Source organism: Protopterus annectens, chromosome 11.part0 (assembly GCF_019279795.1).
Source record: "Protopterus annectens isolate FY-2018-M chromosome 11.part0, PAN1.0, whole genome shotgun sequence".
NCBI lineage: Eukaryota > Metazoa > Chordata > Ceratodontiformes > Protopteridae > Protopterus > Protopterus annectens.
Window position 1 is genome coordinate 131,895,335 of NC_056745.1, and position 16,537 is coordinate 131,911,871.

At 40.1% G+C, this 16,537-nt stretch overlaps 1 protein-coding gene across 4 annotated transcripts in view; it reads right to left on the bottom strand.

The window, feature by feature from the left end:
• Nucleotides 1-16,537, bottom strand: part of CACNA2D4 (calcium voltage-gated channel auxiliary subunit alpha2delta 4) — a 2,573,275-nt gene that overhangs the window by 2,171,064 nt on the left and 385,674 nt on the right. For all 4 annotated transcript variants that reach the window (XM_044087505.1, XM_044087506.1, XM_044087504.1 and 1 more), the window contains one exon: nucleotides 2,279-2,339. In XM_044087505.1, the coding sequence (XP_043943440.1) occupies nucleotides 2,279-2,339 (61 nt within the window). The remainder of the gene's footprint in view (nucleotides 1-2,278; nucleotides 2,340-16,537) is intronic.

A 16,537-nucleotide genomic window follows, 5' to 3' on the forward strand; every position in this document is an offset into this window, starting at 1 on the left:
TAGGAGGCAGAATTACAGCACAGTTGTATAGCTTGCAGCCCATCTCTGGTGTAAGATGGAGAAGTTCACTGGGAACGTTGTCCTAAAGGGAATAGGTAGGGACTACTATTCTGCCTTTTTTTCTCCTTATTTATATGATGAATGCATTGGTTACTTTTGTGTAGTGCATACCACACCAGCATTGCTGATCTGTACAGTGTTGTGCTGTGCTATGCTATGCTGCATAATGTCTGACTCTGTGCTGCAGTCTGGTGCTGGAGGTGTGGTATTGCATGTGCTGTCGTGTCGAGTGGGATGGTTTATTTATGATGCCATGTATGCTATGGCACTGATTGTCCTCAAATATCCTGATGTAGTGCTACACTGCTTCTTGGTGGCTCCCTATTGAAATGTCGACATTTGCAATGGTGACCACTAACAGGATGAAAACAAAAGATTGAAAATCCAGGAGAAGTGTGAATCTCAAACCTCACTCTTTTCCTTTATATTTCTGTTTTGGGAAGACACCCTGCACCCCTCCAATGTGCCTGGCAAGCCCCCCACCCCTGAACTTTTATATACCTACTCCAAAATCTCCATACCTTAAAGAAAAGGGAATATTCCAGGAAATGGCCATGTTGGACTTGGTATACGCAAGTCTATTTTTTTTTTTTTTTTTTGTCATTCAGTCTCCCTGTTTCGGGACTCATTCTAGTATGTCCAGATATTTCAAATGGTTACCCCCTCTTAGGACTGTTCACTTTCTTAATTTTGTGGCTTTATGCATGATAATCTGGCACTACTACTTGCTTTTTACATCCATAATTAGCTGTCGTCCACTTTGTTAAATTCAAGGGGCGGGTTATGCACAATCTATAGGCATATTGTATGTAGCTTTACAGCACAAGAAGCGTGCTTTTATATGTGCTTTAAGTCTTTAATTTTATTAAATTTTAAAGTATCAACATTTTAATAAGGAATCATTTAATGAAATTTAGTTTTATTCACTGAAACATCTTACAGTGGAGGTGCATCCTTTTTGTAGAGGGCTTCACGTAGTATTATGCCTTTTTTGTTCCATTTAGTCAACCAGTTCTTTGCTTTTTCTTAGGTAATTTTCTAACACCAGTGTGCGCACTGTCACTGTAGCAGAGTTAGCATCAGTCAAAAACACATCTGTTAATTTTTTTACAGCATGCAAAGCCTTTATCTGGCTTTGAAATGCAGCTACCTACAAATGAATCACTTTCTGCATTATCCTACCTTCATACATACAAACAAATTAGAAATATTAAACACTACCACAGTTTTTTATTACAACTGCACCGTGATTGGCAGGTAGAAGTCCTTACTTTTCATTTTAATGTCTCCAGATAGCTGTTACAAGTAATGCTAGGATGAAGAAAGAGACATTATTCTATGTATGCTGGCAGGTAAAAACAAAAGGAAAAGCCTGTTTGTTCAAAGTAAACCACTGTCCTACTCCTGTAGGTATTCTCCAGACAGACAGCTAACCAGAGTAGAATGCACACATTCTTAAAACCAAGCAATGAGAACACAAAGCAAGCATTCTCTGAGCTCTCCGTTGTCCAGGTTACTCAAAGTAATAAGCACTTGCGTCTGTCAGACCTCATCAGGTACAGTGTTTCTTCCTGTACGTCAGCAGTAGCATACTCAACTAGTGGGACTGCCCAGAAATTTAAATTCACACATTCAGTGCAGCCATTTATGATCATCTCATGCCTTGAAAGCACAGTAAACTAATAAAGCTAAACAAAATAAACAGCGTCAAGAATAGAACATGTCTTAAGTCACAAACAGGGTAACAGCAAAGGTAAGGGTTGGCACAGGCTGTTGACATTTCTGCAATATAGAAACATGCAGGCACTCTAACTTGTTTCAACACACTGATATACGTGTGTGTGTGTGTGTGTGTGTGTGTGTGTGTGTGTGTGTGTGTGTGTGTGTGTGTGTGTGTGTGTGTGTGTGTCAGCACTGGTAATATAATATCTAATTCATTTTTATCATCTACATACCACCATACATTTTCATTCTGTAGTGTACCCCACTAGTTACAAGAACTATTTAAAGCCAAAATTACGCACACTTTAGTCCCATAATATCTTATAATAGTTCCCATTTTTTGAGATTTATTGGTTTGTGTTCAGTATTTTGTGAAACAAATTTTAATTTCATAATTCCTGGATATTTTTTGCAGAAAACAGATCCCATCAAACTACTGGACAAAAATATTATCTAGCAACATGTAGTGTCACAAAAACTGTAATGGAATTCTTACCAGCCTCTGTTTCTGCAGTCAAAAGCTATTACTCCATTTTCGTCTGGTTTCCATTTGATACCTGCAACACAGAGCAGAAAATGGGTATGATCATGGAGTAGTAACAACACAAACTACGATGCCATGCTGTACTGCATGGATAATGCAACAAATATCTTCCTCAACATATTTGGACTATATTTCAGTGTCCCTCCATAAGTGCCAAAACATCAGAAGCATTGCTTCTACAGTCCAAATACCTGCTTCACTTTTTGTCTTTCAGTCTGGACTTTAGTATGGCACATTTTGTGCAAGGGCTGAGGCCTGTGTGTTATGATCATCAAACAAAGTTGTAGGACATATTCGGCAGAATTTCCAATACACAACAAATAACATATTAGATGTGACTCGCTCCCAAAATGCATGACACTTGTGCATGTACAGGCCTGTCCATCCAGAATGTGTGTGCAACTACTAATATGTGTCATACATGTTAATCATGAACACTTGCCTGGGTGGTGCACAGACATTACAAATAATGCTTTGGGCATTACGTACCAACTGCCAGTGCAGGGAATGGAAACCCTTCCTATTTATATATCTCTGGCCATCTAGACTGGATGACACCTTGATGTCTACATGGTTTCCATCTGTTCTGCCCATGACCTCAAAGAAATGTGCTGCATTATAGAGGGCCCTCATGGTGTTGGTTCTCTCTTCTGGTGTTCTGGAGAGCCAGATATGCTCTCCACATGTTACTCAGATAAACTCCCTCAAGTAATACATTATTTATACATTCTTTCACTGTTACTGCTTTCAGACATATTATGTTATCTCACAGATGCTGATGAGGTGGGTATTACAAGTGTGAATGTTGAAAATATGGTAACCATTAAGAAATATGCTTGACAAGTCCAGCCTATTCTCTATACCTCTCCAGGCATTAATGAAATTGTTAATTTTAAATTATGTTTAAAGAAAAATACCTCAATGTGTTAGCGCTTGCTGTTTTTGATCATGTGATGTCAAGTAGGTATTTTAAATGTGTGCTTTCTTATTTTATAACTTGAATAAGCTTTTTACAAAACAAAGTCCTTACTGTCAGCCAAGTACTGTCCTAATAAAGGTCGATTTTATTGACCATTATGCTGTGGTGGTTTACATTTTTTGTTTTGATCTGTTTAGAATGAGCTACCCTTTATCTGTTCAAATGGTAGTTGGCTCTGAACAGTCATCCTCTTCATTTGTCAGATATCACACAATTGTAAGTACATGTTCATAGGTGTGTACTAGGCTAACTGCCCTGGAGCCTTTACAAGCCCACCCCATAGAAGAGTCCTGGCATCGTGCTGCCCGACATTAGTTCCCAGTGCCTCTATCAAGTAGAGCCACTGGAGTGATCCCTGGGGTGAACTTTCTATTACCCATCCACTCATCAAGATTTCTCCTGAAGAGGGACAGCAAGATGCTCTGCATGACATGTATGGGAAGTCTATTCCAGAGCATGGGCAGTCTCTGGGTGAGGAACCTGTCCCCCCAGCATGTTCTGCTGACTGCAGTAATGAGGTCGAGGTCTCTGGAGTGTGTGGTGCGGAGGGATTGGGATTTCTTTAGATGTAGCATTTCTAACAGAGCTGGGTTGAACATGGCTTTGTAAGTCAAGCACAGATTGCCTCTATATGAGACAGAAAATAGCTGGAATATTTTGAGTCTGTCCATGTAGGACGTGTTTAATGCTTAGGATCCTCTTCATGAGGTACTTTTGCAACCTCTCCAGTTGTTGCAGGTGTCTAGTGAGGTACATGCCAAATGGGGCATTATACTCAATGATTGGTCTAATGAGGGAAGAGTAGAGAGAGACAATGACCTCTTTCTTCTTGGATGCAAAACCCTTGGTAATGAGATGTGCCACATAGAAGGACTTTCTGCCCACAGTGGCAATGTGGTGGTTGAAGGAGAACTTGCTGTTAAGCCTGCATCCCCAGATGTCTTATAATGCCTTCAGTGTTCAGTGGGCTCCCACAGATGTGGTAATTAGCAGGAACTGAGTTTTTACCAAATGGGATGACGATGCATTTGTTGGCATTAAGCTTAAGGCCATGGTTTCAACACCAGTCATTGGTCTCAGTGAGGGCTTTCTGTAGGATGTAGTTAATAGCTCCCAGCTTGCAGTCGTCTGCGAACTTGGGTCAGCCAGAGTCCCTTTGTGGTGGATGGACTTCTGAGAAGTAGATGCCAAACAGGAGAGGATCCAAGACCGATCCCTGTGGGACTCCACTCGTGACTGGTTGGCAGTCTGACTTGGAATCCGCTACTTTCACACTGCGTGTTCTGTGAGCCAATTTGCAATCCACCCAGTGATATAGGGGTTGATGTCTAGTTTGGTGAGTTTATCAATAATTCTTGAGTGAGGAATGGTATCAAAGGCCTTGGCCAGATCGAGGTAGGCTGTATGCACTGGCTTACCTTCATCCACAGCCCTAGTGACTGACTCAAATAAGTCAACCAGGTTGAGCAGGCATGATCTCCCTTTCACAAAGCCAAATTGCGTGGGGTCTAGAGTTTGGAGATTTCCAGTATCTTTGTTAAATCAGGTCCATGATGATATGCTCCATAGCTTTACATATCAGACTCACCAGGCTAATGGGGTGATAATTCCCAGGGTCTGTAGTCATTTCCCCTTTATGGAGAGGGATGACTGTAGCAGTGTGCCATTCGGTAGAGACAAAGCCTAAGATGAGGCTGTGACTGAATAGGGCACACAGATGTGGTGCCAGTTCGCTTTGTAGTTCATGTAGAACACAGCCAGGGATATTATCAGGTCCCATGGAAGCAATGTAGAACACAGCCAGGGATATTATCAGGTCCCATGGAAGCAATGTAAAATGAATAAACAATTTAACCAATAAATAAAAACATTTGGCTACAAAAATTTTAAACCAAATAATAAAACTCTTTACTCAAAATAAATGTTAAGCATTTTCTCAAGAAAATATGCAACCAGCAAAAGACTTGCATAGAAAATTGAAAATAAAACATTCAAAAGTACACAATGATCAAAAAAGACTAATATCTAATCTAGAAATTATCTGCTTCTGGCTAAAGACAAATTATGGTTTTATTGTTTCTGACTAATATTTTTTCTGACTTTTAAGTCCAAAATGGAATTTTCAGAGCCCTTACAGGAATTATAGTTAAGATCTCAAGCAGAGTCTCTCCCTAACCCTATTCAACCACAACCTAGATCAGTAAATGGGTGATCGTAAATTTTCCCCTGGTCTGAACCCCATGTTTCTGATGGACAGTGGCAGTCAGTAAATCATGTCTAAACTAACATGCACACTCTACATAATCAACATTCAAACTAACATAGCTCCCTCCCAGTATAAACACCCAAGATACAGCAGCTAAAGAGATACATTTGGGTTGCGCTAGGCTTATAAAGGCCCTAGTGGTTGGTAGCCTAGTATACACCAGTAAACACATGACTCTGTTTCCACGTGTATATTTCCCGAGTCATTAATGTAACTCACATACTGCAACTGTTACTTTTCAGATTGACAGTCGGGCTATCTGTAAATCCCAAACAGCATTTCTTGTGGTTTTGGTTTAATTTAGAAGCTGGCTTCTCTGATTACATGGTTATATTTTTGTATTTGTTAACTGGGCTAGATCCACATGGACATTTTTCAGACTCATCCCAGGAGCATTTTCTGGTTAAGTGACATTTTCAAGGTCCCACAATAAGCAAAGAGGGATGTACTACAGTAAGCAGCTTGTTAACGCACATACCCTTAATTTTCTGCTCTAACTGCCAGGAAGGGAAAAGGAAGATTCGGCAAGCAAAGAGTTCACTTCAGAAAGACATCATGTGACCAAACTCAGCAACCTTCCAGAAGGCAACAGCGACAGTATAAGTAGTCAAAGGGCAAGGGTTTAGTTTCATTTTTACACTGTAATACGTTTCCACAGTAGCAAAAGCAGTTATATACAATTTTATTTTATATAGTACACTTTACTGAAAAGGACAAGTATAAGGCATGTCTTCATTTTTACCTTGATTCAGTTTAAACTCTTACAGAAATATTTTGCAATGCCATTATTACATTTTGTCTCGCACATGATTTGCACATCACTGGATTGCCATAGCGTGGTATAGCTTGAGTACTTTGGTACAGTCCAGTGGTATACAGGACAGATTGCATAGCATCACTGCACAGATGGAATTCTAGTAGTGAAGAAAGCCTGATGGCATTGATGGCCCCCTCCCAGAAACACCACCCACTAGTTAACGTTTGAGCTTCGGTGGGATTAGGACTGATGAACTGCTGTAGTCACACTGGCTGTCTGAATACTGTAAAATTATGTTGTGCAGACAAATGCCATGCATCTGCCAACATTCAAGAATCCGAGCTAAGGGAAGTAAGTATACAACAGTGCAACATTCATTTATATTCTGCTCCATCATACTCTCTTTCAGAGAACATAGCATTGCAAGCCCCTTATGCCACTTTGCGTTTTGTAGTAACACTGTAGATGAGCATTCATTAAATCACATTGTCTCATGGTCAGTAACATTGCATTATTCAAATCAGCATAAGTTTTGTTAATGCTAACTTACACTGTTAATTCAACATTTGCCAATCTTGTGCCAATAGAAAGAGACTATTAATGCTAATGTACATTGTTAATTCAACACTTGCCAATTTTGTGCCAAAGCGATTATTTCTTACTGCACCTCAATGCAGTTGTTTAAAACGGAGATACTACTTTTGTCTTCTCTCCAAGAAACAGCTTACTGCTCATCTCAAATCAGCTTGAAATTTCTCCCCATATTCAGTATAGCAACACTTTCAAAACTGCTATTCAATTTTACAGTTTTACTTATTTATTTAATTAATAACTCAGTTAGTAAACTGATGCAGGACCTTTTTCAGACAACCTTAGCCACGTACAAAACAATCAAAGTAGCAAGCAGTCAAACAGTAATAGTAATTAAGACAACTTATGGAAATAATAAACATATTTAACATGCATAACATGGAACAGCTGTTGCAATGAGTGCAAAAGTTAGAAAGTTGTAGTAACTTGGAACAATAAAGGGCTGTTCTCTGGGGAGACTAACAGCAAGGTATGAATTACAGGTGAAGCCAAGAACAACTAGAGTGAGTAAAGTCAAATGGTACCACTCCAGCGTGCATCAGAAAAGTCATGGCTAAAGGTAACATGTAAAGATATGAAGAGAAAAGAGAAATCGCCAGAAGAGCAGCAGATCTAAACAAGAAGCGTATAAGAGCAAGTCAGGGGAAATCACCTGCATTTATAGTAGTTGGAGAGGTAGTCTTTCAGGTTAACTCTAAATTTAGCAAGGCCTACTTAACATGAGGGTGGGAATGTATTTCCAGCTAACCAGGACAACCTTGCTAAGGCTCCTTGAGCCATGGATACCAATAAAGCCATGGTGTTGGAACATAATAATCAACCTGCTGCAAAGTAATAAACTAAGCACAGTGTTTACCAGAAGATCTGCTTGCTCTATTATTGGGGGACACCCTGATTTCTGCAAGGAATGACAGGGGTATTCATGATAACATGTAAAATAAATAAAATAGCTGGTTTTATTAAGCATGGTTTACAACATTTTGGCATTGTGTGAGGCACTGTGGCAGGACACATTCAAGTCTTGGAATCAGAGTATTTATCCCCTATGACAGACCTTGCCTCCAGTGTCAGCATATTAGGAAGTTTGAAACCGACACTAAATTCTCTCACAGCTTTGGCTACAGGTAACTTTACATAAGTATTTAAATACTAGGTTCTCACTGTGGCAAGATATTTGAAGGTGGAGGTCTGAATAACAGGCCAAAACTACTGATCTTTGATGCAAGGCGAGGGACAAGCATCACCATTCTCCCAAAAACAATGCACATTGTTGTACCTATGCTAAAGAGGTTTTCCATTCCTTACCTAGCCAGAAACTTTGAGGAAGTTAGATTTAGTAAAGTTTGAATGTCAACATTCTGCCACTTATTAGTTCACTGATAACTACCAGAACTCAGTTAATGAGGTGTCCGATCCCTGTGTGCAGGCAGACTGGACAGCAGTTGCCTAGAGCTGTGTCACTCCAAAAGTAAATGTGAGAAAAATCATTTAAACTGAACAATTAAAGCAGGTTTTTGTCTTACTGATTCAATTTTAAACAATTTGTCACACTTACACTGCTTAATTGTGCCACTGAATAGCATAAATTCTTTACGGAGATTAAGCTACATTGTAACAATTGCTCTGTTTGCAACCTACCTTTTAAGGGCTGTAGACTAGATTGGGACAAGGCAGCCCTTTAAAACTAGTGCTGTAGTCATGGAGGTGAACCACATTACTATCGTCCCTATAGGTAAGACTGAGTTTGGATAATGTCCTTTGTATACAGGCTGAAGTGGTACCCTAGCTGCTTCTTAGCAATATAATTTATGAACTGGCAGAAGAGCAAGGAACCCTAAAACAGACTCCAAGGAAACTCCTGCCCTGCAGAAGTCAAAGCCATAACTGGCATCTCCAGTTACAACTTGTAAAAGAGGTTAGTTAGGGCACCCTTCATCCTTCGACAAGTGCCTTCTTCATAGCCACACTTCCTGAGCAGAGATAAAAGGAGGAGCTAGTCCACTGTCTCAAAGGGCCATCTAAGATCAATAAACATAAACAGAGGTAAGCAGCCTCTTTTCCACATTCTTATAAATAGCATGATTGTACTATGTATGGCCATAAGGGTAATAAATTCCTTCCTACAGCTGGGTTAAAGTCCACAAGACAAACTGAATTTGTAAACATAATCAAGCAGCTGCTAAGAAAGCATCCCTTCCACTATGTTTCCAGGGGCCTGACACTAGAGTTGGGTCTGTAATCTGGTACCAAAGAGGTGTGTGGGACTTAGGAAGCAGAATAAGATCGGTATTGCTGGTATGAGGGATGACAAGGAGGATGATATGTAACTATAGGAACCAGAATAAGATCTGCATTTCTAGTACGAGGGATGACGAGGATGATATGTAACTATAGGAACCAGAATAAGATCTGCACTTATAGGTACGAGGGATGATGAGGAGTATTATATGTAACTATAGTAACCAGAATAAGATCTGCACTTCTGGTACGAGGGATGACGAGGAGTATGATATGTAACTATAGGAACCAGAATAAGATTTGCACTTCTGGTACGAGGGATGACGAGGAGTATGATATGTAACTATAGGAACCAGAATAAGATTTGCACTTCTGGTACGAGGGATGACGAGGAGTATGATATGTAACTATAGGAACCAGAATAAGATTTGCACTTCTGGTACGAGGGATGACGAGGAGTATGATATGTAACTATAGGAACCAGAATAAGATCTGCACTTCTGGTATGAGAGATGACAAGGAGGATGATATGTAACTATAGGAACCAGAATAAGATCTGCACTTCTGGTACGAGGGATGACAAGGAGGATGATATGTGACTATAGGAACCAGAATAAGATCTGCACTTCTGGTACGAGGGATGACAAGGAGTATGATATGTAACTATAGGAACCAGAATAAGATCTGCACTTCTGGTATGAGAGATGACAAGGAGGATGATATGTAACTATAGGAACCAGAATAAGATCTGCACTTCTGGTACGAGGGATGACAAGGAGGATGATATGTGACTATAGGAACCAGAATAAGATCTGCACTTCTGGTACGAGGGATGACAAGGAGTATGATATGTAACTATAGGAACCAGAATAAGATCTGCACTTCTGGTATGAGAGATGACAAGGAGGATGATATGTGACTATAGGAACCAGAATAAGATCTGCACTTCTGGTACGAGGGATGACAAGGAGGATGATATGTGACTATAGGAACCAGAATAAGATCTGCACTTCTGGTACGAGGGTTGATGAGGAGTATGATATGTAATTATAGGAACCAGAATAAGATCTGCACTTCTGGTATGAGGGATGACAAGGAGGATGATATGTATCTACAGGAACCAGAATAAGATTGGTATTTCTGGTATGAGGGATGATGAGGAGGTTGATATGTAAGCAATGGGCTTCAGATCCATTGAGAGGTCATTTTGAGGAATTTTGGATGCATCACATAAGCTGGGAAATCATTCCATTCCTGAAACTCCTCAAAGGAGTAAGTCACTGTTTTTTGTAGAAAATACCCTGTAGTGAAAGAATGTTTGCAACTGGGCAGGGGGTTGAATGAAAACTGTGATAATCTGTTTGGTGCTATGCTCAGACAAACCTATATTTGAGTTACCACCAGATGAGTTTGGGTCTGTGTATATTCCAGGCTGACCATCTGTACAAACCACATTAAAAATGTGGATGAAAATATAGTAATCTAAAGACTTGCCTACTGTGATACTAGAAACATGCCTTGTAGGACCATGCCATCCCTCCTTGTAGGACCATGCCATCAACATGCCTTGTAGGACCATGCCATCCCTCCTTGTAGGACCATGCCATAAACATGCCTTGTAGGACCATGCCATCAACATGCCTTGTAGAACCATGCCATCCCTCCTTGTAGAACCATGCCATCAACATGCCTTGTAGGACCATGCAATCCTGCCTTGTAGGACCAAGCCATCCTGCCTCGATCATTTCACACAAGACTACTCATGCATACCCAAAATGGTTTGGAGAGTTCTGCCAAGTAGGACCCGTTTATTTCTAAGTAAGAAAGTGTTTGGTGGCCTTGATGGTGATTATGAACTGTTGCCATAGATGCTGGCTATTACTGTAGAAAATAGGATCCTGTGTGGTTTTTCACTTTTTCTGAGCCATATTTCATATTATAGATGCTTCCTACACATCTACTATGCTGCCAGTGAAGAATTTAACCTTTTATTGCTCCTAAGCATTCTGTGACAATAAATTATGACTGTTTGCCTGTTCATTTTCATCCTGTTTTAGGTTTAATACATAGCAAAATTTTATCCCTACATGTGTGTGCGTGCGTGTTTCCTTCTTCCAGTCCCCATCTGATCACTGTCCATACCTCCCTGTCTGTACTACTAATCTGTCCATTTCCCTCTAGGCATGAGATCTACGCCACATTCACTCCATAGGGGGAAGAGGAGAGCATGCCGGATGTGGCACAGTCATTAACTAGGAGGATATGGGAGTTGTCTCAAGGCCTTACTTCCTGAACAGTCTCACTAGCATTCATGGAATTGGAATGAAATAGTCCTTTGCAACGAATGCCTTACCTTTATACAGCATGACAAGCTGGCTCTGCACCGCCCCCCATCAACAAGCACCTCCATGTGATCCCTTGTCTTCAGCAAGGATTCTACTATGGACATGAGGGCAAAAGCACATGATCCTCCTCTCCCCAAAGAGCTGTGAGCAGGCAAACCTCATCGCTCTTCTTGTTTCCCTTTTCTAGTTCCACCAGGCAGTCAAGTCACTAGTTGAGCCTGGCTTAACTGGGCTGTAGTCAAGTCTTTATCCATCTATGCCAACTGATCTAACTCCATTATGGTTTTAATAAAGATAGCAAATCTTAACTCTGCCACATCCAGCTCTAACTCCTGCCTTTTTGTCAATGTCACTGTCTCCAACCCATGTAACATAGCTGGTCTCACAACCCTCTTGTAGACCTTCCCTTTCACTCTTACTGGTACTCGTCTGTCACAAATCACTCCTGACTCTCTTCTCCACCCACTCTATCCTGCCTGTACTCTCTTCTTCATCTCTCTTCCACACTCACCATTACTCTGAACTGTTGATCCCAAGTATTTAAACTCATCTACCTTCGCCACCTCTACTCCCTGCATCCTCACCATTCCTCTATCCTCCCTCTCATTCACACACATATATTCTGTCTTAGTCCTGCTGACCTTCATTCCTTTTCTCACTAGAGCACATCTCCACCTCTCCAGGGTCTCCTCCACCTGTTCTCTACTCTCACAATGTCATCTGCAAACATCATAGTCCATGGGGACTCCTGTCTGATCTCGTCTGTCAACCTGTCCATCACCATGGCAAATAAGAAAGGGCTCAGAGCTGATCCTTGATGTAATCCCACCTCCACCTTAAACGCATCCATCACTCCCACTGCAGACCTCACCACTGTCACACTACCCTTGTACATGTACTGTACCACTCTTGCATACTTCTCTGACACTCCTGACTTCCTCATACAATGCCACAACTCTTCTCTAGGCCCCCTGCCATATGCTTTCTCTAAGTCTACAAAAACACAATGTAACTCCTTCTGACCTTCTCTGTACTTCTCCATCAACACTCTCATTGCAAACATTGCATCTGTAGTGGTCTTTCCCGGCATGAAACCATACTGCTGATCACTAATCATCACATCCCTTCTTAACCTAGCTTCCACTACTCTTTCCCATAACTTCATGCTGTGACTGATCGATTTAATCCCTCTGTAGTTACTACAGCTCTGCACATCACCCTTATTCTTAAAAATCGGTACCAAAACACTTTCTCCATTCCTCAGGCATCCTCTCACTTTCCAAGATTTCATTAAACAATCTGGTTAGAAACTCCACTGCCATTTCTCCTAAACACCTCCATGCTTCCACAGGTATGTCATCTGGGCCAACAGCCTTTCCATTCTTCATCCTCTTCATAGCTATCCTTACTTCCTCCTTGCTAATCCACTGCACTGCATAATTGACTATCCGCACATCATACAACCTTCTCTCCCTCTCATTCTCTTCATTCATCAGCCCCTCAAAGTACTCTTTCCATCTGCTCAACACACTCTCCTCGATTGTGAGTACATTTCCCTCATTATCCTTCATCACCCTTACCTGCTGCACATCTTTCCTAGCTCGGTCCCTCTGTCTAGCAAATAGGTACAGGTCCTTTTCTCCCTCAATAGTGTCCAACCTTTCATACAACTTTTCATATGCCTTATCCTTAGCCTTCGCCACCTCTCTCTTTGCCATGCACCTCATCACCTTATACTCCTGTCTACTTTCTTCATGTCTCTGACAATCCCACTTCTTTGCCAACCTCTTTCTCTGTATACTCTCCTGTACTTCCTCATTCCACCACCACCATGTCTCCTTGTCATCCTTCCTCTGTCCAGATGTCATACCAAGCACCTTTCTAGCCATCTCACTTACTAGCTCTGCTGTAGTTACCCAGCTATTTGGTAAATCTTCACTGCCACCCAGTGCCCGTCTTAACTCTTCCCTGAAATCCACCTCACAGTTACCCCTTTTCAATTTCCACCATTTGATCCTTGGTGCTGCCCTGCCAGAAATTGTCACATATTGAAAAATATTTTAACAGAATGACAATAAGATATATACAAAATAAGAAAGAACATTAAATAGATGTCCCAATTAAAAATTTGGAAAATTGATGAGTAAATGTGATTAACATTAATAGTACAAGTAAGAGTTTTATTATTAGATACAATCAAAGAGTTTTTTTTCCAATAATTATCAAAATAAGAACGTCTAATGTAACTGGCTAAAAATAATTTATGTTGTTATACACCTAATAGCAGTTTAAGTCCATCCCGTGAAACTTTGGATCTATCAAGCCAGTTGACAGAAATGACAGCTGCAGCACTTGGTACAACAGACAACTGCATCACATGACTTCTCACGTTTAACACCTTTAGTGAATTTTCCTTTAAGACATAGACAAACATACATTTATATAAAAGAAAACAAACCACATTAACATGTTCCAGTTACAAACATTATACATCACATGCATTATTTTCTATAACTATGATAAATCCAACATTACATAAATTGCTCGATTCCTGCCTTCCCTTAAACCTCAGTCCTCCTTAAAACATTGTTCTGCATGTACTATTCCCACAATTTTCATTTTTATATGTAATTTGCTCCTTCACTTTTCTAAGGATCCCACTTCTTTTATCTCTGTTAATATTCAATACTTCAAATACACTTGGTTTTAACTTTGATTTCCATTTTCTAGTAACTGCTTTTTTGACAGCCACCAAAATTAAACTTAACAAGGCCTTACAATGTCTAGGCAATTAAAATCCTGTATCCCAGCTCAAAATATAATAATAATAAATAAGTTCCTTAGTTACACTCATTTGTTTACCCAATATTTCTGACAGAGTACTCTGTAGGGAATTTTGAAAGTCTGCCAACTCATTACACTCCAAAATCTATGTTCACAGTTACCTTTTTCTTTCCCATCACACCTCCAAATTTGCATCTACTTGAAGAAAAATTCTTTGACGTCTTCTTGGGGTATAAAAATACCAGTGCAGACACTTTGAAACAAAAATTCTAAATGTTCGAGACTTTGTTGTACATTTGGGAGCCAAAATTGTGTCCTTCCATTGTTTCCTTGTTAATTGATAATCTAGTAACTCTTCCCAATCCTTTATAACCTCCTTTGATTGGATCCTATAGTTATCATGCAATATTGTATATGTAGAAAAGGGCTACTCATTTTAACTACTGGGAATGACTAACTCTCCTGCTAACTTTTTCTTCTTAGTCAATTTCTTAAAGATTTAATAATCCATGCTTTTGCAATGGTGCTCCTTGGCAGTGTGAAGACCTCAAAGAGAGACAAATGTTTGTATGCCAGTTAGAGGGCTAGTCCCTTGTATTCAGTACTATGTAATGCAATGGGAGAAAGACCAGAAAACTATACACATGATTATGAGGCCAAAACTTCCTGTGATCAGAAGGCACTGAAGTCTGGACAAGGAATTCCAGCTCGGTTTCACAAGCAGGTAGATGTGAGATTAACCACTGAGTCACAAGGGAGATAGTCAAAGGCAAAACTGTGTGTCAGTGGTCAGTCTGTATTTGATAGTGTCACACAGCAGGATTCTTGCAAAGATGGGAGGGACAGGAGTGCACAGAAAATGATGCGTATTAGTAGAGAAGTGGAAAGTTAGATCAACTGTTAACAGTTGGCTGAAGACGGTAGCAGATAATGCAGCATATTTAAACATCTCAAGGCGTACATTCAAAGGTGACAGCTTCACTTCATCCAGCTAACTGTAAAGCACTGCACCTGGGAAAAGATATCCACAGGAAAAAAGACATAATGGAGAGAGTAAGGCTAAAAATCCTTCAATAGAAAAGAACCTGTGGTTATTACATTGGGAATAACAAAACTGTCAAGCTAAGCGTGAAAGAGTTAAACGGTCCCAGCAAAAGTAAAACAAATGCTGGGGTATATGTCCAGTGGGGAGGGTACAGAGACAGAAAGTGGATAATTTGCATGTCAGGCAGTGGCCAGACCAGAGCTGCAGTATGCTGTGAATTGTTGGGGGCATTATAAAGGCAGGTTTGAATGCTGGACATGGTTAAAGGAAAGGAGATTTGGATCATGAGGGGAATAGATGGTATGACAATGAAGGAAGCCAAAGAAGCACAATTTGTTTAACTTGAAAAGAGTAGAGTTAGGGAAGTTTGAGGAGGTAAATATGATCAGATTACACCAAAGAGAATAAAATAGGGCAGGAAAAAAAGATAGGAGCAGCAGATAAAAACAATACAAGTTAGTCTTGATGTAAGGAAGTATACTTTCACACAGAAGGTGGATGACAGGTGGAACTAGTTCCTGGCAAGGCTGGTTGAGGTTAAGGCATATTCTTTGAAAGATGAGCGGGGGTAGTTGACTTAGGCTGATTGTAGTAGTTAAGACTAGACTACATTTTCTTAATGTTGGGCAGTTTATATAATATAATAAATGCGAAATGGAAAAAAATATATATGCATTATCACTGTTTTGGTAAGATTCAGTATGTTTCCCATCTCTTTTGTCACAGGAGGCACAATCCCAGTCTGCGTAATATTTGATGTAGTCCATTTACCATACACCCGCTGTTCTCCTTTTAGATGGGTCTTATTCATAAATGTTCACAGTAGTCTTTCAGTCAACTAAACCATGCTGCTTAGAAAATCAATAAGAATATTTTCTGGAGAAGCCTTTTGCAATGCGTCTTACTTTTATTACCATGAGAACTGGTCAAAGTTTTGCCCCTTTCTAATGATGAAGATTTCTAGTTTAATTTTACTTCCAATGATCTTATTGCTTGTTATAGTTTCCTTCCGCTTGTGAATTAGGCTGATAATACCTGTGGCAAAGGTGAAGCAATAGATGAGATGCAGAAACACTAATGTGTGAAACAGCTTAATCTAAATTGTTGAGTCTGGATTTTAAACGTATTTCAAGAAATAGTGAAAATTTGGGATGGAGTAGAGTGTTAGGCTGGTTACTGCGTTACCCAATCATTCACATCCTTAAT